General features: G+C 42.6%; 2 protein-coding genes across 3 annotated transcripts; both read left to right on the top strand.

Annotated features, from left to right (window-relative positions):
• The first annotated feature begins 2,705 nt into the window (after nt 1-2,705).
• bgnb (biglycan b) lies at nt 2,706-15,895 on the top strand. Its single transcript, XM_031845657.1, has 8 exons — nt 2,706-2,909; nt 9,158-9,422; nt 12,155-12,267; nt 12,884-13,097; nt 13,232-13,342; nt 13,481-13,574; nt 14,022-14,160; nt 14,256-15,895. Exons 2-8 carry the CDS (start codon nt 9,173-9,175, stop codon nt 14,451-14,453), a joined length of 1,119 nt encoding a protein of 372 aa, XP_031701517.1. The 5' UTR covers nt 2,706-2,909; nt 9,158-9,172; the 3' UTR covers nt 14,454-15,895.
• A 1,037-nt stretch (nt 15,896-16,932) lies between these two features.
• Nucleotides 16,933-26,669, top strand: b4galt3 (UDP-Gal:betaGlcNAc beta 1,4- galactosyltransferase, polypeptide 3). 2 transcript variants are annotated; one of them, XR_004212727.1, is made up of 9 exons: nt 16,933-17,230; nt 17,811-17,904; nt 18,007-18,569; nt 18,692-18,927; nt 19,332-19,522; nt 19,623-19,745; nt 20,628-20,732; nt 21,418-24,593; nt 26,652-26,669. XR_004212727.1 is itself a non-coding variant. In XM_031845792.1 (8 exons), the coding sequence occupies exons 3-8, from the start codon at nt 18,287-18,289 to the stop codon at nt 21,767-21,769; spliced, it is 1,290 nt and encodes a 429-aa protein (XP_031701652.1). In that variant the 5' UTR covers nt 16,933-17,230; nt 17,811-17,904; nt 18,007-18,286; the 3' UTR covers nt 21,770-24,714. The 2 variants fall into 2 exon arrangements, 1 of the variants encoding a protein (XP_031701652.1); XM_031845792.1 differs by lacking the exon at nt 26,652-26,669 and having other exon boundaries at nt 21,418-24,714.
• Nucleotides 26,670-26,724: the final 55 nt, after the last annotated feature.

Raw genomic sequence — 26,724 nt, 5'->3', positions numbered from 1 at the left:
GAGAGCGGGGTTTCTGCTGCTCTAAATGAAGACCAGAAGGTCCCCTGCAGACTCTGCAGTTTCAGACACACTCAGAGGGAGGCAGAGAGAGAAAGACAGTTAATACGAGAGAGAATGAAGCGGGGGTATTGAGAGGCGACCAACTGACAAAGTTAACAAGGTTATGAGAGCACAGAGCATGCATGGTTTGAAGGTGTAATATGAATACACACACAAATACACACACACATACACACGCATATTTACTTTTCACTCTCTCAACCTGGGCGTCTAATCACATGTTAGATTTCTGCTTTCGGTCTTGTGCATGTGGTGCAGTCTCCATTCTCCATAATTGTACAGTCATTTTGCAAACAGCACATTACTGTCTAAGAAACTGCACATTCACATTTATACTGCAGTTACTGCATGTACAGGCAGAGAAGATCAAAACTGCATCAGATCTCTTTTTGCAGATTCCCTTCTTTGTAGTTTTGCACAGTTTTGCACACAAAGCTCCAGCTTTGGTCTTAAATCCTTAAACCTCCCCTCCACGGCTTGTCACAAATTTGACGGGCTTGCCACTTCTTTGCTATCCATCATCCCGTGTGTGAAATAACTACACTGTTAAACCGACGTCCCATCACACCCAACAGATGTTTTGCATCCCGTCGAGCTGAGGCCAGAGCCTGTTTGATAAAGAAGTTGACCGTAGAGCAGCATAGTGCTTTTTTTTTGTTTTTCTCCCCTGCTCTCTCTGTTTTACCCAGCGACAGCCAGCAGCTTCCTGCGTTTGTTATTGGAGGAGCGGGGTAGGGGGGTGCTTGCTGATAAAACAAAAAAGCACCAGTACACACACAGAGAAGCCAGCAAAATAATCTCTTTTCCTGACTCAGATGGGCATCAGGCATAAGCAGATAAAGCAAGGAATGGTGGAGAAAGCTGGAGGGTAGAGTCAGAACATGAGATTGGGTTCCAGTGTTAAGGGTCAACTACTTTAGGTCAACAAGAATGTGCTAACTGCAGTGCGGGAGAGCTAACCGCTCGGCCATCACCCCTGTTCTGCTTCTCCTTGATAGCCAGCAACATTAATGACTATGAAGTCAACTTTTATAGGTCTGCAATCCAAATCAAGGAACACACTCGACACTTTGGTCAATTCTATTCACTTCTCTCTCTTGCACTCAAAATCGTTACATACAGTACGTTCTCATACTCTTATGGTAGCACCTACCCAAGAGCTAACAAGTGGGTGTGCTAGAGACACGTTAGCTGAGCAATAGTATAGGACAAAATGAGTTTAATTTGGATGCCAAGCCCTCTAGCTACAGACCAACACCATAATCAAGTGAACCACAGCGAGAGAGGGAGAGAGGGGCAGACAGAGAAATAAAGAGGGAGAAACGGAGTGAAAGACTAAACCTACAAAATGAGGGAGAGAGGAAGCAGAGAGAGGAGGAATGTTATCTGCAAAGGCCTTTATCAAAACTCTGTCTCCTGCCAACACCCCTTGATCTGGTCTGCATGCCTTTTCCGCCTCTGTGGATACTGCACTCTTTGAGAGAGAGGCAGGATATAAGTGAACAGAAATATGAGCAGGATTGTGTGTCCGCTCTTGTATTGATATGGAGGATGAGGAAAATGATTATGATTTGCTGGTCAAAGTCCTGAAGCAGCAGAGCTCACGGATAACTCGTAGATAACTAACGCCTGTGTGGCCGAATTTGTGCAGGGGCGGAAAAGTTCCCAGATGGTGTGGCTTGCCAAACTCGCTGCCTCTCTCTGGGTGCTGGCAATACGAAGAGGAAATCAGAGGGTCAGTGAGAAAAAGAATTTTAATAGAAAACCGTGAGAAGATGCAAAATCATAGGTTTTATAATCACAGTCCCAGAAATAAAAATGTTTTTTTCTGCATGATTTTGGTGGAGCTCGGTGGTGTCTGTTCTCTCCCAGTAATCAAAGAACTGTGTTGCTCAGTGTATGGATGATGGATGGATAGATAGATAGATAGATAGAATCTGTTTTAATACAGCTGCATAAAAACACATTTTTGTCGCTCTTTACTGTAAGATGTTATTATGGGAGCAACAATAACAGCTTACTGAGGGTTCCTGTGATGCCACTGCAGGGAAGTCTGTCTGATATGTTTCAGACAAAGCTTTAGCTTGTGTTTTAATCGGCGTTCCAAAATTACAATGTCTTTTATCTACATTTTCTTCAAAGAAAGTTAAACTTGTCAATTGCACCTTGAGAAACAAAGTATTAATATACAGTGCACCGTCTCCTTCTCTTTCTTTTTCTTTAGTAAACATTGCCACAATGTTACTTTAGGGAAATGTTATATATATACTATTGTATAACATTGTTATATATATATATATATATATATATATATATATATATATATATAACAATGTTACTTTAGGGAAAATAATATATATATATATATAATGGATGTACAAATAAATAAAGGACCACCCAAGGAACCTCAAATTGTGTAATATGTCATTGGTGTTATGATGTTTAGTATAATCCCATGTCATTCCCATAATATTGTAAAGTTTTTGATGCTATTTGCATGATGTCGCTTACTTACTGTAGGAGGCTCTCCCCTCCTCCTTCTTCTCTTCTTTCATCCAAAAAGGGGAGAAAGGAGGCTGGCTTGTTAACTTATGGGCTTGACCCCCCCCCCCCAGCTCTGAGTCATTTGCTCGGTTTGGACTGGAACTAGCACACACGGTGCCCTGACTCGGTTCACAGTGGCACACAGTGTGGAAGGAGCTGCGGCTGGATGTCACAGGGAAATACTGCAATAATCCGTAAATGTGATCAAAAAATATTGGACTTCAAAAAAATCTCCAGGATAATCTGACACACGCAGGGAGAACCTTCAAACTTCTTTGGAATAATATCTTAATTTGATCCATAAGGTAGGGGTGATGGGTTATTTTAATTTTACTTTCCAGTCTTGTAAATGGCCAGGGGGCAACTTTCCTCTTCCAGCTGATATTTTATTATTTTTTATTATTATAAGTTATTAATTATATGCAAATGCCATGCGATAAGAAATTTTATTATATCAATAGAATTTGAATTCTAGTAGCTTTGAACTCTTCTGCTACATCTAACATGTTCACATTTTTCGTACTTTGCTGAGATTTATGTCACTAACATTTATATTTTCAGTTGTCACGCTGTTTACATAGTTTGCACCTCGTAACCAATTGAATGTTTTTGTAAATTATTTGTTTCCTCCCTCACAATTATTATATTTAAATAAGTATCCCTAACATCCAGCTGGCAGCTACCTGTTGCACGGCGCATATGATGCTGTCATACTCCGGAGTAACACCAGATGGCGCAACGAGTCTCCAGAGAGTGCTTGCTGGGAGCGATCATTAATGATGATAATTGGGCGAAACCTTTCTTTTCACTCACTTTATCCTGAAATCAACGCTCCCATTGGACTTTAAATGCAACACATGATATTTACGTCCCTGCATCATGATCAAGGGGGAGAATAATTATGGTGGAACGTGCCAATCAAGTCAACTCCTTCTGGTAGACATCTGCCCTGCCCTAATTCACCCTCTGCACACAGCGCTCAGAATGTCATGTGTTGAGAGAACTGTGGTCTGAGAAACTTGCGTGGAGATTATAGCTTGCTGTGTTTTTATTTTGTCAGGTAATAATGAAGCAAACAAACATTGAGGACTCCCCGCGGCCTCATTCTGTCTTGTGCTGATGACTTCATGTCCAGCAATGGTTCCGTAAAGAGACAGAGCAAACAGTGTCTGTCTGTGGGGTCGATGGCCAGACGGTCTTCATCTGTCTGTTTCCTGACCTTCCAGCCCGCCTGCCTATTAGCCAGCCTGTGGGTTGACCACCCTGCACCTGCTGGTCTGTCTGTTTGCTGATTCTCCTTGCCAGTCTGTCCTTCCACCTGTCTGTCGCATCATCATTTGGTCTAAATGCAAACTCACAGTTCCCCTGCAGCTTCATCATCTTCACCCTGCAGAGGGCTGTGTCATTTTATAAATTCAAGTCAAAGTTAAATTGAGCTCTGTCTTTGCCATGTATTGACAACAGAATTAGCTGTTTGTTCCATTTTCTTTCTTTTTTTTCTCATGTGCATGGATCCTCAGGTCAGTTGTCTTATTTGGTCCTTTTTTGTTCTTCTGCATTTCTTTGCTCTCTGCTCTGCTCAGGCCTCGTCTCTGCAGCATTGAGCAGCTTGCCACCACATCCAAGCTTGGCGGCATCAGAGAAGTTGCCAAGCTGTTCCTTTTTTTAGGAATTGCAGTCACCAAATTACAGCCACTGGGGCAGTTAACTCCACCCGAACGCTCCTACCGGCCACGCCTAGCACTAACCCTGTGTCTGAAGAGCACATGAATTTAGGGTGTTTGTGTGTGTGACTGCCTGTGTGTGTGTGTGTGTGTGTGTGTGTGTGTGTGTGTGTGTGTGTGTGGAGTGAAGGAGACATGGCATAAGGAAGTGAGGGAGTTCAGCAAAATGACCAGATCATTTTGGAGGCATTTCTGAGACCAAAATACATAGATGGTTTACACGTGATTGAGTTTGTATGTGTGTGTGTGTGTATTTGTGTTTAGGACAGCTTGCATTCCAACAAGCAAACATGTGTTTTTTTTTCTGGGACGTCAGAGTTTATTACAGCTTGGATCCTGTTCAGAATAACATGATGGTTTGAAAAACAAACTGTTACTGAAACAAATAAATACACCATGGAGCGACTCCAGCCAAAATAAGATTCTATTCTCTGCAACACAATATGAGGCCGTGTCAAATATATTGTGCTCAGTCAGCACGTTGATCACTTTGAACCACCCTGTGATGTTAAACGGCAATGAGTGTTGACGTGGCGGCTGCCAATACACCAGCGTTTTTGTGCCAGCTGGCACTTTTGGAGAGAACTTTGCCCCACTTTAACTCTTCTCTGCCAACGCAGTCTACGGAGCAGAGCTTATGTGCTCCTGAATATGAATACTCAGAAATAATGAGCCAGCGTTTTATGTCTTGATCGATATTGTAAAGCTTAATGCATTTTGGCAGCTGCGGCTCATGGCGGTGCCAAAGGGTTCGACATTTACATTAGACACAGATGAGAACATCAGTTGTGAATAAACCGTTCTGTGATAAAACAGATTGTGATGACTTTACATTTTTTTCCGTGAATAAAGGGTGGCAGCCATTCCTATGAGTCAAAAGAAAGTGGGGGTTGTGCGTAGGACTGGGTGGGAGGTAAGGTGCCTTTCTCTGGACCGCGGTCCTGGGAGACCAAACTCTGTGAGTTGTATCTTGGGGATGATTGTTCTTGGCGACACAAAGAGCATACATCTTAAATATATGTTTGTTTAGCTTGTCAAGAGCAAATGCTGCCTTGTGGGAACTCGAGTCACATCAAAGTAATTGCGGTGGATGTGAGAGCAGACAAGTACCCAGCACTTGATGGATAGTGCATTTAGGAAATGTAAAGCTAATCTCAAACGCTGGGTGTGGGAAACTCAAACAACTGATGCACTTGTAGGATGGATTGTTCACCAGATGGTGCTTTCAATGACACCACTGTGTTTTTTTTTGTCTGTCAGCCTCCATTCACTCATGCATCCACCCCTGAATCCTGTCTCATACCTTCTATCCCTGTTGCTCTTTCTCCTCCCTTAATCCTGTTTCACCTTTTCAAATCCAAAAGTAAACCACTGGAATTAAAATCTTCATCAAAGTGTCTGTCTTCTGTTACCTGTTATGAAAGCCTCTTTTGATATTATAGGTGTGTGTGTGTGTGTGTGTGTGTGTGAGCACATTTTTGGCACAGATGGGGAAATTCCTCTTGTTTCTTCACTTCTTTGCTTTATTGAGGGAAAATAATCATTGCCACAGAGGAGACTGAGAAGCCGTCATCTTGTTAAGTGTTAGGGTTGTCAACATGTAGTTGTTGAACATCTTAATTCAAAAGCGTGGGCATTAATTCCACTGCATCCACTCTTCTGAGGAGGAGTTTTACAAGATCTTTGACGCTGGCTGCAGGGATTTTCTCCCATTCAAGAGCATCAGTAGGACACTGATGATGAGTGATGAAGCCTGGCTCACAGTTGGCGTTCCAAATCATGCCAAAGGTGTTATAGTACTACAATTTCTGTCTATTTGAACTGAAAGGCCTAGCTCAAACCCTGAAAAACCAGACACAAAAAAGAATGTATTTGCACCAGTGTGTCCACATACATTTGGCCAAATAGTGTACATTACTGATTCAAAGCAAGTGTTGATTAGACACTTTCCTTTCCTTAAACTTCCCTCTCGCCACAGCCAACACACAACTCCCACTCTTCTGTCTGTCTCATAATGTAATTGTACTCTTATTTTTTTTCTTTCCATTTACTCTTGTCTGCCCCCCCCATTCCACAGCACCACGAAGACAAACACAGTGAGCGAGACAAGAATAGCCGTCGATCCATTCCTCCATTGGCCTTTGGATAGGAGCAGAACAATTAAGATTGAAGCCTTTGGTTTGTTTTCGTCTAGGACCGGATGTTTGGTGGCTCACAACTTTAATGAAGGCAAAGGAGAGGAATTTGTAAATTCACACACACACACACACATACCAGGGCCAGATAAAAGTGGTCATTACAGTCACAGAGGCTGCTTGATTGTGGGATGTAGTTTATTAAGTCTTATTGTTATGTTGTGTTTATAGTCTTAGACGTCATTCCTGGATGATGATAGACTATTTATGTTCCTGTCTACCTTTCCATCGTCCCCAACACCTCTATCTGCAAATCTCTATCTATTGTCACATCTCTACAAATGGCTGACAAATCACTGTGCACTCCACAGATTAGAGCAAGGGTGCCACGTTTTTAGTTCCAATCCTCCCACAATGCTGCAAAGCACAAGCTGCAGAAATCGTAGGTGGAAAGCTTAGTCCGTTGTTTTCTATATTACAGCTCTTTTGTGTATTGCGTGTCATTGTGTGATGCTGACTATATATACGTGTATGTCCCCGCTATGTCCTTTTTTTCTGCATTCTTCTGGCCAAGCCAAGGCCAGTGGTGTTTTTTATTTTCTGCAAAATGGTATAATTTAGCTGCTATTTTTATTGCAGGGAGCAGACTGCAGGGGCCAGTTATTCATGCTTTCAGGCCAGGTCCACCTCATGCACAGACTCTTAGTTTAGTTTTAATGTCCCTCAGTGATACTTTTATTCCTTAGAATGGAGCTAAATCTCTCTACAGTTGCAGTGGATTGCATAAGCAACTTTATTGATAATTTTCTCATGCACCGTCCTTTATGATTTAGGACTGAAGTTTATCAATATTCAGACAGTGTGTTCTCTGACCACATTCTTCTTTGTGGAGTGTTTTTGTTAAGGCTCTACTTTTGTAGGATCAGTTTCTCATTCCACAGTTCCAAGTGTGGAATGAGAAGCATTTCTCCAACATTAAAAAAAATCCCCTGAAACCCGTTCACAAGCTTTATTATTACAATCCCTCCCTTTTAGGCCTTTCAAGTCTTGTGAACAGTCTGTGCTACCAGAAAAATCCTGGGACATTTGGTGAAACAGGCAGGGCAAAGATCAAGCAAGTGTTTGAATGGTGTTGCATTTAGTAGGCTAGCTTAAGACAAGTAATTAACACACAAAAAGACATGTCGCATTGAGTTTCCATTTGAAGTTCAGTGCAAACTTCTAATCATACTTTTGCTCTCCTCTTGGTTCCAAAGAAATTGCAGTCATGTTGCTACAGGATCCTTAAACTTCCCTGGAAAGTCCATTTGCGCACTAACCATTGGCACCAAGACTCCCCCGCCGTCTGTAGGATTACGGAGCTGGGGATCAGAGAAGGGAATTAACACGACAAGGTTATAGATTATATGGTTTTAAGTCACCCCAGAGTCCAGTGTAGGACTGGGATTTACTTCATAGGATTAGCCTCAGGTTAAGAGTCACGATATCCCCTCGTAAGGATCAATTGGCCTGGTGGTAATTTGTTTTTATAGGAATTCGATTTTAGGCTGCGCCGAGGTGTTAGTGAGGTCGGAGCAGGCAGGATGAAGCCAGCAAAAAAACACAGACACACACATGATCACAAGTCTAGTGACCTCAATCAGCAGTGTGTGTATGTGTGTGTGTGTGTGTGTGTGTGTGTGTGTGCACAGCTATGACATCATGGAGTCTGTGTTTCATGACATGCGTACAAACTCCAACACATGCACCCAGATGCTCTCACACTTGCACACCCAGTTTCAGCTCTAAATGAATGGTGGCTTTGTTTAACTGCTCGGTTGCAGGAATAAAGTTTTCCACCGCTGAGGTGATGTCCTTTCCGCTATCCGATTGGTCAGTGAGAAGAAGTGACTTACTCTCTTGGGAAATGGACAGGAAGCAGACAGTGACATTTTGTTGGTGTGGTTTAAGTGACTTTCATTCCCAGAGTTGACTCCTGGCAGGTTTCCCCGGGGGAATGAGTCCATTTCACCTCACCAGACTCCAGCCCCCGTTGGCCTGTCATGTGGTATGAACAGTAGGGCTTTATAATTAAGGATAGGCAGACCATTTCACAACATTTCAATGTCCATTTATTGCTGACCATTATCCTTATTTATGAATTTGAAGCCCTTGTCCACGTGGCTGGATTAATCTAGGGAGCCCTGGTGTGCACAGACATACACCACATCCTAATCTCTGCAGGGTGGGATGAACTGTTGCCCACATGTTCCCAAGTACAATACACGTTTGGGGCCCCTGGAGGTCTGGGGCCCCAGGGCAGTCGCCTGCGTTGTCTGGGGGATATCCAGCCTTGCTCATATGCTTTGCCTTTCTTTTTTTTGTCATTTTGACATCCCAGACATTTCAATGTCATGTGCATATTCCTTTTCATACTCCCATTGATTTAAATGGAGAGGACAAAATACATTTGAAGTAATGATTAGTAACGCAATACAGTTCAAGCCTCCAGAATGACAACAGAGTTAAATCAACAGCTCTATAAAGCAGTTTCAATAAACATTTCAACCCTTTTGAATGTAGGATTTATTGTAGGGCTGTTGTATTATACTGCATTAGTTTTACTTGCTTTACCATTAAACTGGTAACTTAAAGTGTTTACATTCATGTGTAACAAAACTGATGCTGCTCTCCGTTCTTCGTGTGTTTTCTCAGGTGTATAAGTTAACGATGTTGCCATATTGCTCCCTCCTGCTGTTGCTATGCGTGGCTCGGCTGCTCTCCACCTCCTCGGCCCTGCCCTTCGAGCAGAGAGGCTTCTGGGATTTTGCCATGGACAGCATGGACAGCGGCGGGATGATGACGATGATGAGGGATGAGGAAGAAGGCTCGGCTGTAGAGGAGATCCCCGGCCCTGACATACCCATGTGCCCCTTCGGCTGCCACTGTCAGCTCAGGGTCGTCCAGTGTTCTGACCTCGGTCAGTGAGAGTGTCTGTGTGTGTTTATGTGTGTGACAGAGAGAGAGAGAGAGAGAGAGAGAGAGAGAGAGGGATACATGTCTGTTATGCTTTGTCACCGTTTCTAAGTGTGTGTGTGTGTGTGTGTGTGTGTGTGTGTGTGTGTGTGTGTGTGTCAAGAGGTTCAGACAGGAAAGCAAATGTGTTGAATGAACTGAGCCTTGCATGATTTTCACATTCTCCAGAGAGTAAAATCCCTCTTTGGAGTATTATCTCAGAGAGAAATCTCATCCTGTGGATGTCTATGAGGGATTTAGTGTTCCAGACATTGTGTGTAGATACGAGGTGGGAGAGGAGGAGAGACACAGCAGTAAAGGGGAAAGGACTGAGGCAAGAGAAGGAAGGAGGGAAGAAAAAATAAAGAAAGAAAGTAAACAAGAGACGGAGAGAGGAAGGTAAACACAAAGAAAAAACAAAGGACACTTTGATCGGAGGAGATGAAAAGTTTACAATCTCCTCTCCGTCTTTAAGGAGCTGTTTCATGTTGTTTCTGGGACGTAGACAGGATGTTTAATGTAATCCCCAACCAGGAGGGGAGGGTGGAGGGAAGAACGAGTTGGTTTAAAGGGGTTTAAAGATGGAAGAGGAATGTCAGGGTAAAGACGTGAGGGTTACGAATATTCACAGGTATGAGTTCCACTAGAAAAACATCAAACTAATTTGCTGGTGACAAGGACACAAAAAACATTACGCTCAGTGTTCTACCTCCCAATACCTCAAAATATGTCTTCTTTCCATACAAGCATATGCTATAATTTCCTGCCTGTGGATATTGTAAGTGCATGCTCCGTCTATTCTTACAGGACCAAATAAACTGCGCTCAGTCTTATTTACGGATATAAAGATTCCTCACATCATACTGGCTATATAACTCTAATAAGCTGTCTGTGTTTAGACATAATGGTTTTGTCGAATCATCATTTTATAAGCTCTATATATTTACTGTCCCTGGTCTCTCTGCTGCGGGTAGATGTGGAAGCGTATAATTTCCGAGATGTCAAGTGCTTATTTGGAACAGATGTATTCTGGCGGTGGCGTCTGTCTCCCCTCAGTGTGCATCCCAGCATGATGTTGGGTATTCGTGTTGAGGGACGCTGGGGTTTAAGAGGGTGCTAGTTTTGTCAGTTTGTGGTAAAGGCTGTGAGACTTGTGGCAGATACGGGTGACGCGCTGTGGTTTGAGGTTTAGAGGGTTAAAGGGATTCAGTTTATCAGGGGGTGGGTGAGAGTTTTTTTTCAGGTTTGTTTATCATTTATGATGTGTTTGACGCAAGCAAACACATTTGGAGGATTTCAGATGGCAGGATAGGGTGCTTGTCGAAAGCTGCAGGTGTTGGCTGGAAGGTAAATATTCCCGCTGGTACAGTCATATTGCTCTCACAGCAGCTGTAACAACTTTATTGCACTTGAGAAAATGGTAGAGACTGAGTTAATAATTGGATTTAAACTTGATATTTCATTTAATTCAACCTATACTAAATTATCTCTGAGGGAAACATCTCGCTTCATTTCTACAATACACTATAAAGTTCCAAGCCTCCTCAGCCACTCCACCAGATCTCTCAGCACTGTGTGGACGTGGTTTGTACAGAATGTCAAAGGGTTTGATCCTGTGTGGTGACACGGAGGGTGGGGCACAGTGCAGCCAAAGCCATATAGCTAAACTTAACTCTAGATGGACAGCTCTGGGTAGAGTCCTGTGGGACAGATGTGGTTGGTGGCAAACTGGATCCCAGTGGGACAGCTGGCGTCCTCTCTCACCAGCGGGTCTGGTTGCATCATGGGCCTGATCCAGATGAGTTCGGCCCTGGTCGGGATTCGCTTACAGTGGCCTGTCTGCGCCACTGACCACATCTGATACACTCATCCACGTGTCCTCTTGTGATGTGGTCTAGTTAATGATCACTGGTTGCTGTGTTTGTGCATGCGCTGAGTCATTTTTCCAGATCCCTGAATAGAATAATGCAGGTGTGTTTCTTAACGCCGTCCGCTTTTTGTAACCCATTCTTAGCCTTTATGAATTTATTGCTTGGTAAAGAATATACACAAGCGCAACCCTAGCCGTAACAGCGCTTGGTGTTTATGCTTGTCATGATGTTGTTAACTGCACACTCTACTTCTACATGACTTCTTAGCAGGTGTTTCTAACACCTTGGCACGGTAGCTTCACCACTTACCCATTAACACACACAGCTTGTACTTATGTGTGTGTGTGTGTGTGTGTGTCAGGGTTGTGCCTGCCTCCCTTTTATGTGATGTGTGATTTTGCTGATGGTATTTAAGTCACATCCTTTGTGACTTCTGTCGAATGGAAACCAGATGGAAAACATCTGGTGTCCCCATCTGCCATGTCTTTGTAAGTGACAAACCAGTAATGTTAGTTATGTGCTGCTTTGACGTCTCTGTTTGACCTCCATGGTTGTGTCTATGTCCACCTCTCATTAAAATAATAGACGAGGAGCCCCAAAGTGCTCATTTGAGATCGTGTGGGAGTGTGATTGGGTTCATGTTTAGGCCTGATGGAGGTTTTTAAAACACACAGTGACTATTTATTTTCCATGGTCTATGTCTGACTAAGATATCTTAAGAGCTTGCCTCCTTGAAAACAATCTGTTTTTTAGGGCGTTGGTTCCCCCATGGAAGCATCCAATGGAGCATGATTCCCTTCTGTGTTTTTATTGGTCTCGTCTGCAGGTCTGACTGAGGTGCCAAAGAATATTCCTCCAGACACCAAGTTCCTGGACCTGCAGAACAACCGCATCACTGAGCTGAAAGAGAATGACTTCAAAGGCCTGACTAACTTATATGTAAGAGAGACACACACACACACTCTGGTCACATTCATAATGCATTAGATCAGCACCTCTCAGGGATGTATGAACGACTCAGCTCAACCTGTGTTGGCTTCAGTAGTGTGAAATATCATAATGATCCTCTGTTTCCTTGAGGATTTAAAAGGTTCATTTCTTTTCCTTTTCGCCCTCCTCCACCCTTCGCTCTGAAAGCTTTAATTGTAATAAGTTCGAGCCTGAAGCCAAATGGGAGTATTCAAGCTCACATCTTTGTCTCTCTTAGCAGAAAGGCTTTGCTCACTCCTGACCCGCATTTAAGAGCGCTGACCAAGAGCAATATCGAATCGAGTAGAAAACTCGCAACATGACATTATACAATAACATCTCTATTAAGGTCTGTTTGCCTCATCTCCATCTTTTAGCCAGCGCAGGTGGAGAGACATTTGGCAATGACGAGATCGACTGCAGGATCAGTTTTAATTCACTCAAACACATTCAGTAAAGACAGAGGATGCAAACACAGGCTCCTGTGTATTCTGTGTGTTGTTTTAGCTTACTTTCTTTTTATTTTCTGACTGTCTGAGTGCTAAAGTGTTTCGTTTGGCTCACTATGGTTACTGGTTTTTTCCAGGCTCTGTCTCTGAGGAATAACCTTATTTCCAAAGTCCACCCCAGAACATTTGTGCCTCTGAAGCACATGCAGAAGCTCTACTTCTCCAAGAATCTGCTGACCACTATTCCCAAGAACTTGCCGGCCTCTCTGGTTGAGATGAGGATCCACGAGAACCGCATCAAGAAGGTGACAGCTGGAGCCTTCGCAGGACTGGGCAACATGAACTGCATAGGTCAGAAATGCTGATGACTCCAACAAATCTAGGCTATACACTGTGGTGCTCACCACTGCCTTTGCCACATGTATAGAAAATTAAAGAGACAGTTTTTTTAATTTCATGCCACAAATATTCCCTTCATCTTGCAGAAATGGGAGCAAACCCCATCTATAACAGCGGGTTTGAGCCTGGAGCCTTCAAGGGACTGAAACTGAATTATCTGCGTATATCAGAGTCCAAATTAACTGGGGTGCCAAAAGGTAACAACTCATCTGTGTGGCTAAAATGCTAACATATTTACAATGGATTTATCTTCACAAGGAATACAGGGAATGGACAGCCACTGGACAAAATCAAATCTCAGTGGAGCCTTACGTGTTATGTTGTCTCTCTTTCAGATCTCCCAGACAGTCTCCATGAGCTTCATCTGGACAACAACCAGATCCAGGCTGTGGAACTGGAGGACCTGAGCCGCTACAAAAACCTGTACAGGTACATGTACACCCACACACACACACGCACACACACACACACACACACACACCTCAACATCATACTCGTTTCGTAACTGATTTCTTGCACCTTGAGGGATTTTCTTGTGGATTAAAAAACAACATCCCCAGTCAGCAGTGCCCCTCAGGGGTAATAATATGAACTACATTGACATGCCACTGAAGAGTCGCAGGATAAAAGCTCAGGTGTTCCTCTCTACATTGTTGCTCTGCTCCTTCATACACACTCCTAACCTCTAATGGGACTATTTATAGTCACAGGAGTATTGCCAGGCTGCTGTGGCCCTAATTCTCAGCTGCAATGATACTCATCAGGGAATGTGCAGTTACTCCAGCTCACATTGGTAAAACAATTCAGCTAAATCTACCGTACAGTGGCCCGTTTTCTGCATTTTTCACGTTTCCCCCTTTATCTCACTTTTTCCAGGTTGGGCCTTGGATTTAACCATATCCGTAACATAGAGAACGGCAGTCTGTCCTTCGTTCCCAGGCTGAGAGAGCTGCATCTGGACAACAACCGCCTCACTTGTGTTCCCAAAGGCCTCCCAGATATGAAATACCTACAGGTGAGTCTACCATCCACACATTTAGTTTGCCATCTGAGATTGGACGTTTCACGCGACACTCCACTCACCCTCGACTTTGCGCTCCTGCTTTCTAGGTGGTGTACCTCCATTCCAACAACATCGACCAGGTGAGCGTGGATGACTTCTGCCCTCGAGGATTTGGGATGAAGAGGACGTTCTACAACGGCATCAGCTTGTTTGCTAACCCTGTCAACTACTGGGAGGTGCAGCCCGCAACGTTCCGCTGTGTCAGCGATCGTCGGGCTATTCAGTTTGGCAACTACAAAAAGTAAAGACAGGGGGATACAGAGAGATGGAGAAAGTGAGAGGAAGGTGATGGCGGAGGAGCAGATAATTTAAATAAGGAAAAAAAAATGAGAGATGGAGGGAAGGGAGTTCATATTTGAGATCATTATCTTTATTATTATTGTTTTTGGAGAGAGGATGAGTGACGGGGAGGAGGGGCAATAAACTGATGAAATAGAAAGAGAAGTGAAAAATGCAATCACATAACTTGAAGGGAGTGGAAAACAAAGTGCTGGCAGTACTTCACCTGAGTTTTTCTCATTTTTGAATTTTAAGGTTTTGAAAGTTTTGCCATTTGAAATGGATAAAACAGAGAAGAATGTCTGAGAAGATTGTTTTCGATGAAAAATGGGAACTTGTGTTTTAATTCCATACTTTTTACACAATAGTGCTTGTTGAGATAGATGTCTCTTTTATATTACCAATTTGGTTTAGAAGTAAAACAAATAAATAAATAGAAAAGCAATGCATTATAGTTTTTTTATACTTTGTGTGTGTGTGCTGATTTGGGAGGTACATCACGTTGCCCCTGTTTAACTGATCTGAAGCCATTTGGCCCTCAACTCTGTGATCAAATGATACTGTATTCATCACCAGTAGTCACAGATTTGGGGGCAATTTCCACCATTTACAGAAACAAAAATAACTGCACATAGTGTAGAAACTATTATTCAAGTTTACCAGTTCAAATACATTTTTGTACATATGAAAGTTGACTGATAAAAAGGGCAATAAGTACATTTTAAAATCATCCTCATCAGTGCTAAACATCGTTTCTAACTGAACCACCAGCCTGCCTGTGTAAGGAGTCTATTCTGTGCCTTTACTAAATATTATGCTGTCTGCATGGTACTTTAATACAGTGGTAGTGGGGTTTTTGCCCCAGTTAGAGACAACACACATCCGCTTTGCTTTGAGACAATGAAGGCAGTGTGTTCGCATAGTGCTACAAACAATAGTATAGTGTTGATGCATTGTTTTGCACAGTTCTTTCTGTTATGCTTCATCTGCTTCAGGGTTATTGGAGGGTTAGCCTGTTTACATTGGTAGACCTATGTGCAACTATACTTTAGCCATTAGTATTCTGTCCTGTCTCGGTTCTGTAACCTGATAAACTGCTGCATGTGAATAAAGACATTTTTAGCCTGCTGCATAAAGCCAGAGAACAACTGATGCCCATGGGTTGGATGCTGTGTGAGAAATAAAGAAGAAATAGCAAAAGTGGCAAACATTTGATGAATACATCCAAAAGTCTAAGCAGAGGCATTATGTGACAACAACTGATTCTTTGGACATTCGTGGGATTCAATCCTAAAGTGAGAGTTTGTGATATTGTAATCAATATTGGCTTGATGTTTGTCTTCAATTTGAATCCATGATAAGCATTTCATCTGACATCTTTAAATGGAAAATAAAGTCCAAATAGTAACTTTGTCAATCGATTCAATATGACTACAGAACACATAACTTAAGAACACTTAAGCTGTCTTTAACTGCGAGCTGTCTTTTGTTAACTGATGAAAAGAATGAAAATTGTTTAATTCGATTTTTTGTGTGCATCAGAATTGATTTTAACTGTCTTGACTGGTGGTACCACAATTTCTTGTCACATTCCTCCTGTATTGTGAGAATCATTTCCACAATTTTATAATCTTTCCCAGAAGTCTCTTGTGTGGTGTGTTCACATCCTCAGTGCTAACACACAGAAACAAGCAGAGCACGGTAAAGGACGAATTCGCAGAAAATGTGAAAAGTCCTGCATACTAACAGACATTTTAATAACGTCTTCTACATTTTCACACAGAAAAAATGATATAAACTTACACATGACAACATGCAGACTCAAATGTAGGGTGACATTGTTGTTTTATCAACTTCAGATGCTCCACTGGATCTACAATTCAACTTTTAAAAGCAATAATGAAGTTTTGATTATATACAAATATATATATATATATACAGTTAACATTTTAGAATTTATTTTACATCCCAATGCCAATCAATAAATCAAATAGTCTGACAAATAAGGGTATATGTTTGGGGGGAGTCGCTTTGGAGGGACGACTGAATGGCCGGGCTGTCAGTGTAGATTAAGCGATTTTTGGAGTTTTTACTTCCAGCTGCTTTCATTTAAAAAGAGTTGGGAACACTGGACTGGGTTTTTCAGCTGGTTACCTGGTTGAATCTATAGTTTACGCTTGCTGGTTTCTTCAACGTTACCTATCCAAGCAGGTTCGGTTATAATTGGAAATGAACGCCAAATGTTTGAAGTCAAAATACATGTCGCTGCATAACGTGCACCTAATGATGACCGAACCAACTTCCAACTTCTGATGATTAGTCAGCATTTTTTGTTGCATGGTCGAATATGAATGCATTCATCAACCAACCATCGGTTTCAATATCATAATTTCATTTTCAAATATGCCGCTCCGTGCGTCGTCACCGCGGCTGTGCGCCCATCAGCCCGTCTGATCCAACGATACAATGATCCAGCCGTGTGTCGATGAGGCAGAGCGCACTTGCCTGTGTTGACGCGGCGATGCTCTTGCGTGTCAAAGCGTTTGCAGCGCTCTCTAAGCAGCTACGGAGAGATTTCGCCTCGGATGAGAGATTAGGAGGAGGAGGAGGAGGAAGAGCGACCAGCATCAGAAAGAAAAAACCTCGCTTTATTTTGGTCCATCGCGTCGACTCGGTGGCAGCGGCCCCGTCGATTCTCCGAGGAAGCCGGGGGCTGGATTTGAAATGTCGCAGGGATGTGCTGGTGAGTCGGCTGGTGCTGCAGAGCTTGTGTGCAGCCTAAATTAAATATCAGGGGTTTCAGGAACAGCCTTTACAGCCGGTGATCCTATCGAATGCACGTTATTGGCACATTTTAATCTTCAGTCACGTTAATACTGTACATAATATCCTGCATAGGCCCGACGATGTTGATAGGCTAATCACCTAGTTTGAAGGCTATCTGTACTGATTGCCATGGCGCTGCTTCTGCTCCACACTGGTCTATTTTACATAGCAATGGATTTGTGTTTGCTCCAGTGACTCTTGTCAGCTCCAGTGTAGAAGCCACAAGGCTTGCTGTAGCATGTGATTGTTTGGACGAACAGGGAACTGTGATGTTGGATTAATTTGATCTGCAGCAGGCATCAGCGTTTCTTCTATATCAGCTCCATGGAAATGTCACTGCTGAAAATAAGCCATTCTAAATAAAGAAGCCAACATGACATTTGTTTGTAGCTGCTTGTCATTCCCCAGCTTATTTTAGTTTACAGTATGACTACTAAGTAGTACTGAGACAGATCTGCTCCTGCATTGTTACTCACTCTTTGTTTTTGTTATTACAGAAAGCTTGATGATGAAAGGAGGAAGAGGAGGAGAGAGGTGGAGTGAGCCCATCCTGGCCCAGGACAGGTTTTAATTAGACCCTCGCAATAGCAGGTATACCCTCCATCTACATTGATGTAATGAGATGATTATGATGATAATGATAACAAGCAATGAATGCAATTAACTAAAATTGTTTTTATTCTTACTTCCCAGTGACGTCTGTGGTCAGGAGGTGATGGCAGTGCTGACTGAGCTTCACCACCACTACTACCCATTCCTACAGATGGACACACCCCTCCTGAACGCCTGAGCCTGCACTGAGCGCTGCCTCCTTCCCCTCCTCTCCTTCTGCCTCCCCTTGCTCATTTCCCACCTCTCCCGTCCGTCATCCTCATCCAGCTGCCACTTCCTCCCCCCCGAATCTCTCCTCCCACTCCTCCATCCATTTTCCCAAAGTTTGAATTCCACTGTACCGCTAAAATCTTACTTTATTATGGCGTGTTACGGACGCTCTCTGGACTCCCCGTGTACACTGGCCTTGCTGGTGGGCTTCCAGTTTGCCTTTGTTCTCTATTTCTCCCTTGGGGGCTTCAGAGGCCTGGTGTCTGTCCTGGTGCACACCACAGGGCCAGAGTTTGATTATTCTCGACCTCACGACGTCTACACCAACCTCAGTCATTTGGGAGTACCGCCTCCCCCGCCTCGCAACTCTGGCACCGGACCCCCTCCCACAGGACCACCGCTGAGAGACTGCCAGATCCCTTCCCCACTGCTGGGTGAGAGAGCGAGAGGGGTTAAATGTGTGATGCATGTACAAAAAAAATGCAGAGTGAATGATCGTGTGGCATTCTAAGCTGACGGTCAATATCACTTCTAACACCTTTTTTCTTTCCTCCAGTCGGACCTGTGTCTGTCCTTCTTTCCTCTCCTCTGTCCCTGGAGGAGATCAGACTGAGGAACCCGTTAGTGTTGCCAGGCGGTCACTACCGGCCTCCTGACTGTGAGCCCCGCCACCACACAGCGATAGTGGTGCCATACCGGAACCGGCAGACCCACCTCCGTGCCCTCCTCTATCACCTCCACCCCTTCCTGCAACGACAGCAGATCCACTACAGCATCTATATAGTGCAGCAGGTATGGTTATCAATGAGTGTGTGTTTGTGTGTGCATTGCTGGTTTAAAAATGTATTATCTAGATGTTTTTTCAGAGTGTTATTCAATAGCTTGCATTGTCTTTGTTATGAGAAATGCGAGTCTAAGCGACAGGTGTCTTAAATGGCTACAGTAGATGCGATTACAGCCTAAATGAGAACATGTGTTGTTGTTTTTTTACGTAATTTGGATTAACTGGATATTTATAATAATATTGTTAAGGACATTGATAAGTCATGATGTCTGTAACTTGTCAGGCTACAATATACACAACACAGCATGAGAATATTTACTCACACATCGTGCTCTCTCGTGCTTGTATTTGTTTTAGACTTAATACATTCATGTGTAGCTGTGTTACCCTCTGTCTCTGTTTCTGACTTCAGTGGGGGAACGGTACTTTTAACCGAGCCAAGCTGCTGAATGTTGGGGTGCGGGAGGCCCTCAGAGATGAAGACTGGAGCTGCATCTTCCTGCACGATGTCGACCTGCTGCCCGAGAACGACCACAACACCTACACTTGCCACAAACAGTTCCCCACACACCAGTCTGTGGCCATGGACAAGTTCCGATACAGGTAGAAGCAAAGTGTGTGTGTGAGAGTAGATGGATTTCTACAGTGTATTGTGCTGAGACATTATTTTCAAGATTGTACATTGGTGATATGACCCTCCCAGGCTGCCGTACCCACAGTATTTTGGTGGGGTGTCTGCAGTTACCCCAGACCAATACATGAAGATGAACGGCTTTCCTAACCAGTACTGGGGCTGGGGTGGAGAGGATGATGACATTGCTGCTAGGTGAGGAGGGATAATGACGCAGAGGTCCTGCATGACAGAGTGAACTGTAAACTGTGCATGTGAACATGTGAGATGTGCATGGGTGTTGAGCATCAGAACTGCATGCACAGCCACTCAGCTTCTTGTACTTTTTTAATGTCTTTTGCGCTACGCATTCCTTTCTTTTCTCACGTTTACAGTTTCTGTACCACATGTTTTCCTTTTCTTTGACTTTTATTTCATCTGTTCTAACATCATCCATCATCGTCACGTCTAATCCCACTGCTGTGGCTTTGCTGTGTGTGTCTTGGAGTGGGCTCAGTGAGTATGTTCACATGGACTAGCTTGCGGATCTGGGCTGCGTGCTTAAGAGTTTTCAGGCAGTTTTCATCTCATTTCTATACTGCGGTCCCCTCTGTCCACTTTCTGGCTCTTCTACCGTTTGCTAATCTGACAGTGAAAGGAACAAGAAAATAAAACTACGAGAACATTTCTCCCCTATTTTTTGTAACACTTTGCCTTTTGTGCATGATGTTTGCAACTTAAAATGTATCATGTACTGGACATTCACAACATTAGTTACACCGTGTTTTGATTGACTTAGATAACTGGGGTGCTACACAAGCACCAGAGATGGAAAAAGGGAACCACAGTGTTTTCCACCGCCTATAGGCTATAAAAGTATGTTATTCTCATATGTCACCCACAATTCTGTTTGTTTTCTTTACTTTTCTGCTTTTAGATGTATCCCTTAGAGGCTAGATGTACTCGGACTGAGAGTTGCTTTGTGTTTATAAAAAAATAGCATGACTACTTAAGTGCCAGGTTTTGTTGATTTAATATTGTTCTGACTGTGAATGACAATCTGCTGTTCCTGTTGACTCTTGTGTGCTTCCTATCTAGAGTACGTCTATCTGGCATGAAGATCATGCGCCCTCCAGTGGCCATTGGTCATTACAAGATGATCAAGCATAAAGGAGACAGAGGCAATGAACAAAACCCACGCAGGTACAAGATAGACACACTTGCAGACACACAGAAATTAAGTAGGGATATTTTGCCCTTTGATCTAATTTTGTAGGGCAATTTGGATGTTTCTGACAGAGTACATGGGATTACAATTATGTTGTCTTTTAATTTTTCTATTACATTCTATTTTTCACTCAATTTTTCTTGCCCATAATGCTTTGGAAATATTTTTTTGGTTATGAAAACAAGCTCCCGTAATCAGCCATAGCGCCACAGGACACATTCACATGGGAATATATCTAAACCTAATTGATTTGCGTTTTGACTTTCCTGCAGAGAATTAGATGAGAAGATTGATGCTACTCTCATGTCTGTCTGTTAAATATGAAGCTACGTACATCCAGGATGCTGTTAGCTTAGCTTAAAGACTTGAAACAAGGGGAGACAGCTAGCTGGCTCTGTCCAAAGAGAACAGAACCATCTCTTTAGATTAATTCAAAAACAGGTTGTGTAAACTTTGGACCCGCCTCCAGTCTTTGCTTGCTAAGCTAAGCAAACTGTTTCCTGGCTGTAGCACCATATTTAGCACACAGACATGAGAGCGGCTGATTATATGCAAGAAAGCAAATTAACAAACGTCCCATAATGTCACACCTTTAAAGTTTGCCCCTGAAATGCACACACACATGCAAACAAACCTGTGATATTATGTACGTCTCTCTAGGTTTGACCTTCTGAAAAGGACCAGACTCAACTGGCGCTCTGACGGCCTCAACTCTCTGACCTACGAGCTCCTTTCCAGAGAGCTGGAGCCACTCTACACAAACCTCACCGTTGACATTGGAGAAGAGCCCCGTGTGCCCCCCCATGGTAAAGCACCCAGCCTCGTGAAAGCAGCAACCCCTGTCCACCAACGTAGCACCAGCAAGACCGGGGACGCAACCAAACCGGAGAAGAGGCAAGAAAGCAAAGGGGCAAACATGACTGTGGCTAAGCCGGCAGCTGAAAAGACAGAACCTGCCCGGTTAAAGGCAGTGAATCAGACAACGCAGGAGAAGACAGGTGTGGTGAAATAGGATGAGCTGTATAATAAAAGGACTGCATCTCATCTGTTGCATAAGTGGCTGCCCCCTTCAGGAAAGCAGTGTAAATCTGTTCTGTTGTGGGACACAAGGTATACCAGCTTTCTGTGCTCGGTGCAGGTTAGGGATATTTATGCAATGGATCGAATGAACAAACGCCCTTTTTGTCTACAGGGGGGGGTTCATTCAGGAACACGACAGAGTCGCCTCTTGGTTTATCATCCACTGAATGTGACTGTGGCTCTAGTTACTGACAGACGTCTGAGGCTCATGACTTATTTGGGGCCAGGAGAAGAATAGTAAACGACTCAGTTGTGTCCACGTAGAAAACAAACTGAATGAAAATGAGACAGCAACTATAGAAGTCTCTGCTCTTTTCCAGAAAGCGCAACTCGTAAGCAACCCATCTGCTGCCAGCAGACCTGCAGCTTCATCCAGTTTGTTCCCAAAAAACTGCTGCTGTCAGTCCACCCCACTCCACGGTGGGTTTGTGTTTCTGTGCCTTCTCTCTTTTAATGCGCATTTTATAGACTGGTATAGCTGCTTTTAGACGCTAACCTGGGGTTAGTTTTACCTCTCCGGCCTCGCAGGCAAATGTTAGAAAGCAGGGAGGCTAAAGCTGATCCTAGATTAGGACAAACGATTTGTTCCAGGACTGCCGTTTTATATTTGTGTGCATTGATCAAGCGCTGACCAACTCCATAGTTATCAGACAATTCGAGAGTTTATATTTATATAGAGAGACTTCTTCATTTGTTTTCCAATTTCTTTTACTCGTCCTTCCTTACAGTATGGTGCCTCTCTCTCTATCTCTCTCTCTGACATTTAGTTCCTAGACAATCAAATCATATGGGAAGATGACTCTGTATCCAACCACATAACAATGTGAGGAAATATTATCATGAAGAGTATCTTTACACCTGTCAGATAAACATAGACTTGGCATGATAGTTGTTGTCTAGTTTGACTATACTCTTGATACATGGGTAGACCTATGCTTCTGATATTATCTGTGATTTTATTATTTTTCTTTTAGTCTAGTCAGGTATGGGTAAAAGACAAACTTGCAGACAATATTGTAGGCACGTGACTACACATTCTGCCAGTTTTTAGATTGTATTTTAATTATAAAAAAGGTCATAGTAACGAAAAAGCACTGTGTATAGATCTAGGTCAGCTTTGTACTAGAAGTCCTGACGTCTTCACAGAGGGTCTCAGCATATTAGACCCGGGTGTATCTAAAAGCTATAAATGAATGTCTGCCTCTACTTGTCTGTCACTTTTGTATCTTAAAGGAAAGGAGACAAGGAAGAAGGACACATGTTTATTAGAGAGAAAATGTCATGATTTTATTCTGAGGGCTAACAAATTAGGACATGCATGTAGGTAATTTATGCTGACGGATCAATTATCATCTACTCTACGTCTCACAGACATTCAGTTTCTGTTTCCATATCATCCATTTGGAATGTATTATTTTCAGTTTACCTTTTGTGAAGGGAGACTTTATCAGTTGAGCTTAGTTCTAGGACTTTATTCTGATCACACGTAGGATTTCTTGCTGCTATAGGGAAACGGTGAACTGTGCAATTAACCAGCTTGAAAGATTACGTATCGTTACACATTTTCAGGTGTGGAGTTGAGTTTTATCACACTAACAATGTATTACTTTTGCTAACTTGAATGTATTTAATTTATTCATTTATTTATTAAGTGACTGATAAAGCTCAATGCTGTGTTTTAGGGGTTGCAATGACTTTCTCCAGTGACTATAATACCATATTATACACTCCACGTTTCTTATGTTAACATTGTGCCTCATGAAATAAGACCGTTACTGAAGGACTGAGTTCATACTGCTGGGCTATATGTGACCGCCCTCTAGTGGTACAGGGTGGCATTGCGCCAGCCAAGTGGAACCGAGTACTGAATGAAACTGCAGTGTTGTGACATGAATGCTAATCATCAATGTTGGCCATTCACAGGTTTCAGCCAATCAAATCTTTGCATTGCTCTGTGTGGAGGGTTTCTCTTTTGCGTAGTATCACATGATTGATCCTGCCAGCTTAAAGGTGTAGAGACTGTAACTCTGCATTTTACTGGTTTACAGAACCAAAAACTACACGGGGAGTGTTTATGAATGGATATAGTTTTATAGAAGGAATCTGTGTTTATTTATGATGAAATATTGCCAGTTATAAACAAAGAGTGCGGTCTTGACAGAGTACATTGGGAGATAATAATGCTCGATTTCTTAGCTTTGTACTACATGGTAGTTTAATTGCATATCAATAGATAATATATCCACCTTATATCATATTGCCTGGGACAATGCCTGTATGACATGAAGCAGTGACACACTAAAAGCTTTTAAGGAGGTTATGTAATCTCAACAGATTAATCAGCATACTGTGTGTTTACCTGGAGATTGTTCTATATTTAATAAATAGGCTAGTTTTTATAAATGATGTTTTCGCATTAAGTGTTGGAAATATATACTGTGTTGAATGCAAATTCAGTAAACAGGATTGGGACTTCATGGCAACAATTTTTATTTATTTTAAGAGTTAATTTGCTGTCATTAAACACACGTGTGAGAAGTGTAAACGTGATTGCTGAGAACCACCTGACTAGAAGGATGGGATGCTTATGTATTCATGACAAATAAGACGTAATTAATCCACCACTTATAATTGAGGACCATAATATTTGCATCATGCAATGATACCTGTCGTCTTAGGTTGCCTTATTTATTGACCATGTCTTTACTATGAAAGATTGTAAGTCTGTGTGTGTGTGTGTGTGTGTGTGTGTGTGTGTGCTTGTGTAGAGAGCAAGGTCGTCAGAAAAGGCAACACAGGCAGTGAACTATATGATGGACAGTGTTGTTGCAGAAAGCAAATATATATACCAATAAAAAACACATAATCAAAATGTGACTCCTCCCACATCTTTTATTAAAACACATTCATGCAATGTCATAAATGTAGAGCTACACACACTTATACACTGTAATATACATATCCATAAATACTCGCAGTGATGCAATTACCCTCCCACAACACTCGAGGCCTTTTAATGATCAGGCTTTAGCATTTTGACTACAGCTTTAAAAGCAGAGATCAGATGCTCATGTTAGCTGGTAGATTAGCAATATATCATCGTCAGCACATGCTGTAGATCAATCGAAAACGGCACTAACCTGTTACATCACCCTGTGTAGTGCGGGCCTCTGTGCTCCATGTGGGCACAAAGAGCAGGATTAAAAAGTTGCATATGAGATCATAGCTATAAATACACAGTAACCCCAAGCTCTGTGTGTTCGATCTGTTTCATAATCTAAAATGCTGTGAGTCACCGAGACAGAAACTGGGTGAACAAAAAGAGCACCTTACAACCAATCCCAAAGCAAAGCCAACACAGAATACAGCCTCACTCAGAGTTGAAATAACATGTGATAGTAGTATAGAGTACTGTTTTTGACAAAAATGGATTATTGCAGAAAAGCAGCTCTGTGGCAAACAAAAGTAAATTATACTTCACAAATGAACGCTACTTTTATGATTTTTGATGCGTAAATGCAATCGGCAGAAGTAAAAAGCTAACGTTAGGCTGGAAAAGTCACAAAGACAGCAAATGTTTTATAAGTACATGGTGATAGTGAGATAAACTGTCTGTGTATCCAGTATGTTATGTTGGACATAATGTTATGAGACATCATGGCGTAATATCGTCTTTTAAAGTCCTCACACCTGGACATCTTTCTGCAGGACGTTCTGTGATGCAGTCACTGTGGGATGGCAGCAGTGACAGTGTAGTTTGCACTTTCCCTCCAGTACTGACACACTGGCCTGTTGAAGTGACTGTGGCGGGCAGATGCAGAGGGCTGAGACAGCCTTTAGTCACCTCCTGTTACTGTATGGCCTACGAGACACAGCTGACCTCTCACACACACACACACACACACCCACACACACACACTCAGCAATACCCTGTTAGCACACACACACAAACATGCAAACAAAATGATATATTCAATATAGTCCTACAAACCATGACACATGGATGCTCATAAAGGTGCGGCACAATAGTTACCACAACAAAAGACACACAGATGAGGCAAAAAAAGAGTATGTAAGTGTATTTCTACAATACATTATCCACTTAAACATACCAGTCCCACAAGCTGCTGTATGACAAATTACAGGGCAACTCATAATTTACTAATAGTAACATGGCGTCTCAGGTTTCAATATTTAACTCAATATTACTCAAATATTACTTCCAATAATCCTTGGAATAATCAGGTAAAGGTTATATTCAATAGTCATATATTTTATTGTGTATAAAAGCTAAAACTAATTGTTCTACAGTGACTCTTTTAGTGTGAATCATTGCCACGCATCAATGTGAAAATCTAATATGATAATATGTCACAACATTTGGTTATATAACCTCTCTTAATGTTCTGCTCTAAAAATCATATCATCGGATATGGAAATAAAAGATGTGAGCGGATGTATCAAGATCCTGAGGCATTGCATGCATTGGGGGCTAAATAATGAGAAAACTGGATCGGCCATCAGGGTCGTCAGGGTTGGACCCTCAGTCCTGTCTCATCTCACGGCTGCTCAGCTGCTCCTGTCATCCATATTTGCAGCCTCAGTGGACAATTTTCTCAGCCGCGGGCCCTCTCAGCGCTCACAACAACACATAGATCAAGTGAATTAATTCTGCTTTTGTGGAAGCGTTCTGGAGATCTAGGTCATGCAGTCATGGCTCTGTTTTTTTTTTGTGGCCACCTAAAGTCACGTCAACATCCTCCTATCCTCCTGCACAATCTGACCTTGACATTCCCAGGTGATTTTCCACAGAGGTGTGTGTGTGTGTGTGTGTGTGTGTGTGTGTGAGTCAGCTGCTGTGACTGTGTGTGTGCTGGCTCATGTGCA

The sequence above is a fragment of the Anarrhichthys ocellatus genome, unplaced genomic scaffold (assembly GCF_004355925.1).
Source record: "Anarrhichthys ocellatus isolate YVR2014 unplaced genomic scaffold, GSC_Weel_1.0 scaffold5, whole genome shotgun sequence".
NCBI lineage: Eukaryota > Metazoa > Chordata > Actinopteri > Perciformes > Anarhichadidae > Anarrhichthys > Anarrhichthys ocellatus.
This window is presented reverse-complemented; position numbering and strand designations above follow the sequence as displayed.

Bases quoted from the DNA above. Each gene is read 5' to 3' on its own strand.
- b4galt3 (XM_031845792.1), top strand. From the start codon at position 18,287: ATGGCGTGTTACGGACGCTCTCTGGACTCCCCGTGTACACTGGCCTTG. The intron at 18,570-18,691 runs GTGAGAGAGCGA...TCTTTCCTCCAG, and splicing joins GATCCCTTCCCCACTGCTGG to TCGGACCTGTGTCTGTCCTT. The intron at 20,733-21,417 runs GTACAAGATAGA...ACGTCTCTCTAG, and splicing joins AATGAACAAAACCCACGCAG to GTTTGACCTTCTGAAAAGGA.
- bgnb (XM_031845657.1), top strand. From the start codon at position 9,173: ATGTTGCCATATTGCTCCCTCCTGCTGTTGCTATGCGTGGCTCGGCTG. The intron at 9,423-12,154 runs GTCAGTGAGAGT...TCTCGTCTGCAG, and splicing joins CGTCCAGTGTTCTGACCTCG to GTCTGACTGAGGTGCCAAAG. The intron at 12,268-12,883 runs GTAAGAGAGACA...GGTTTTTTCCAG, and splicing joins AAGGCCTGACTAACTTATAT to GCTCTGTCTCTGAGGAATAA.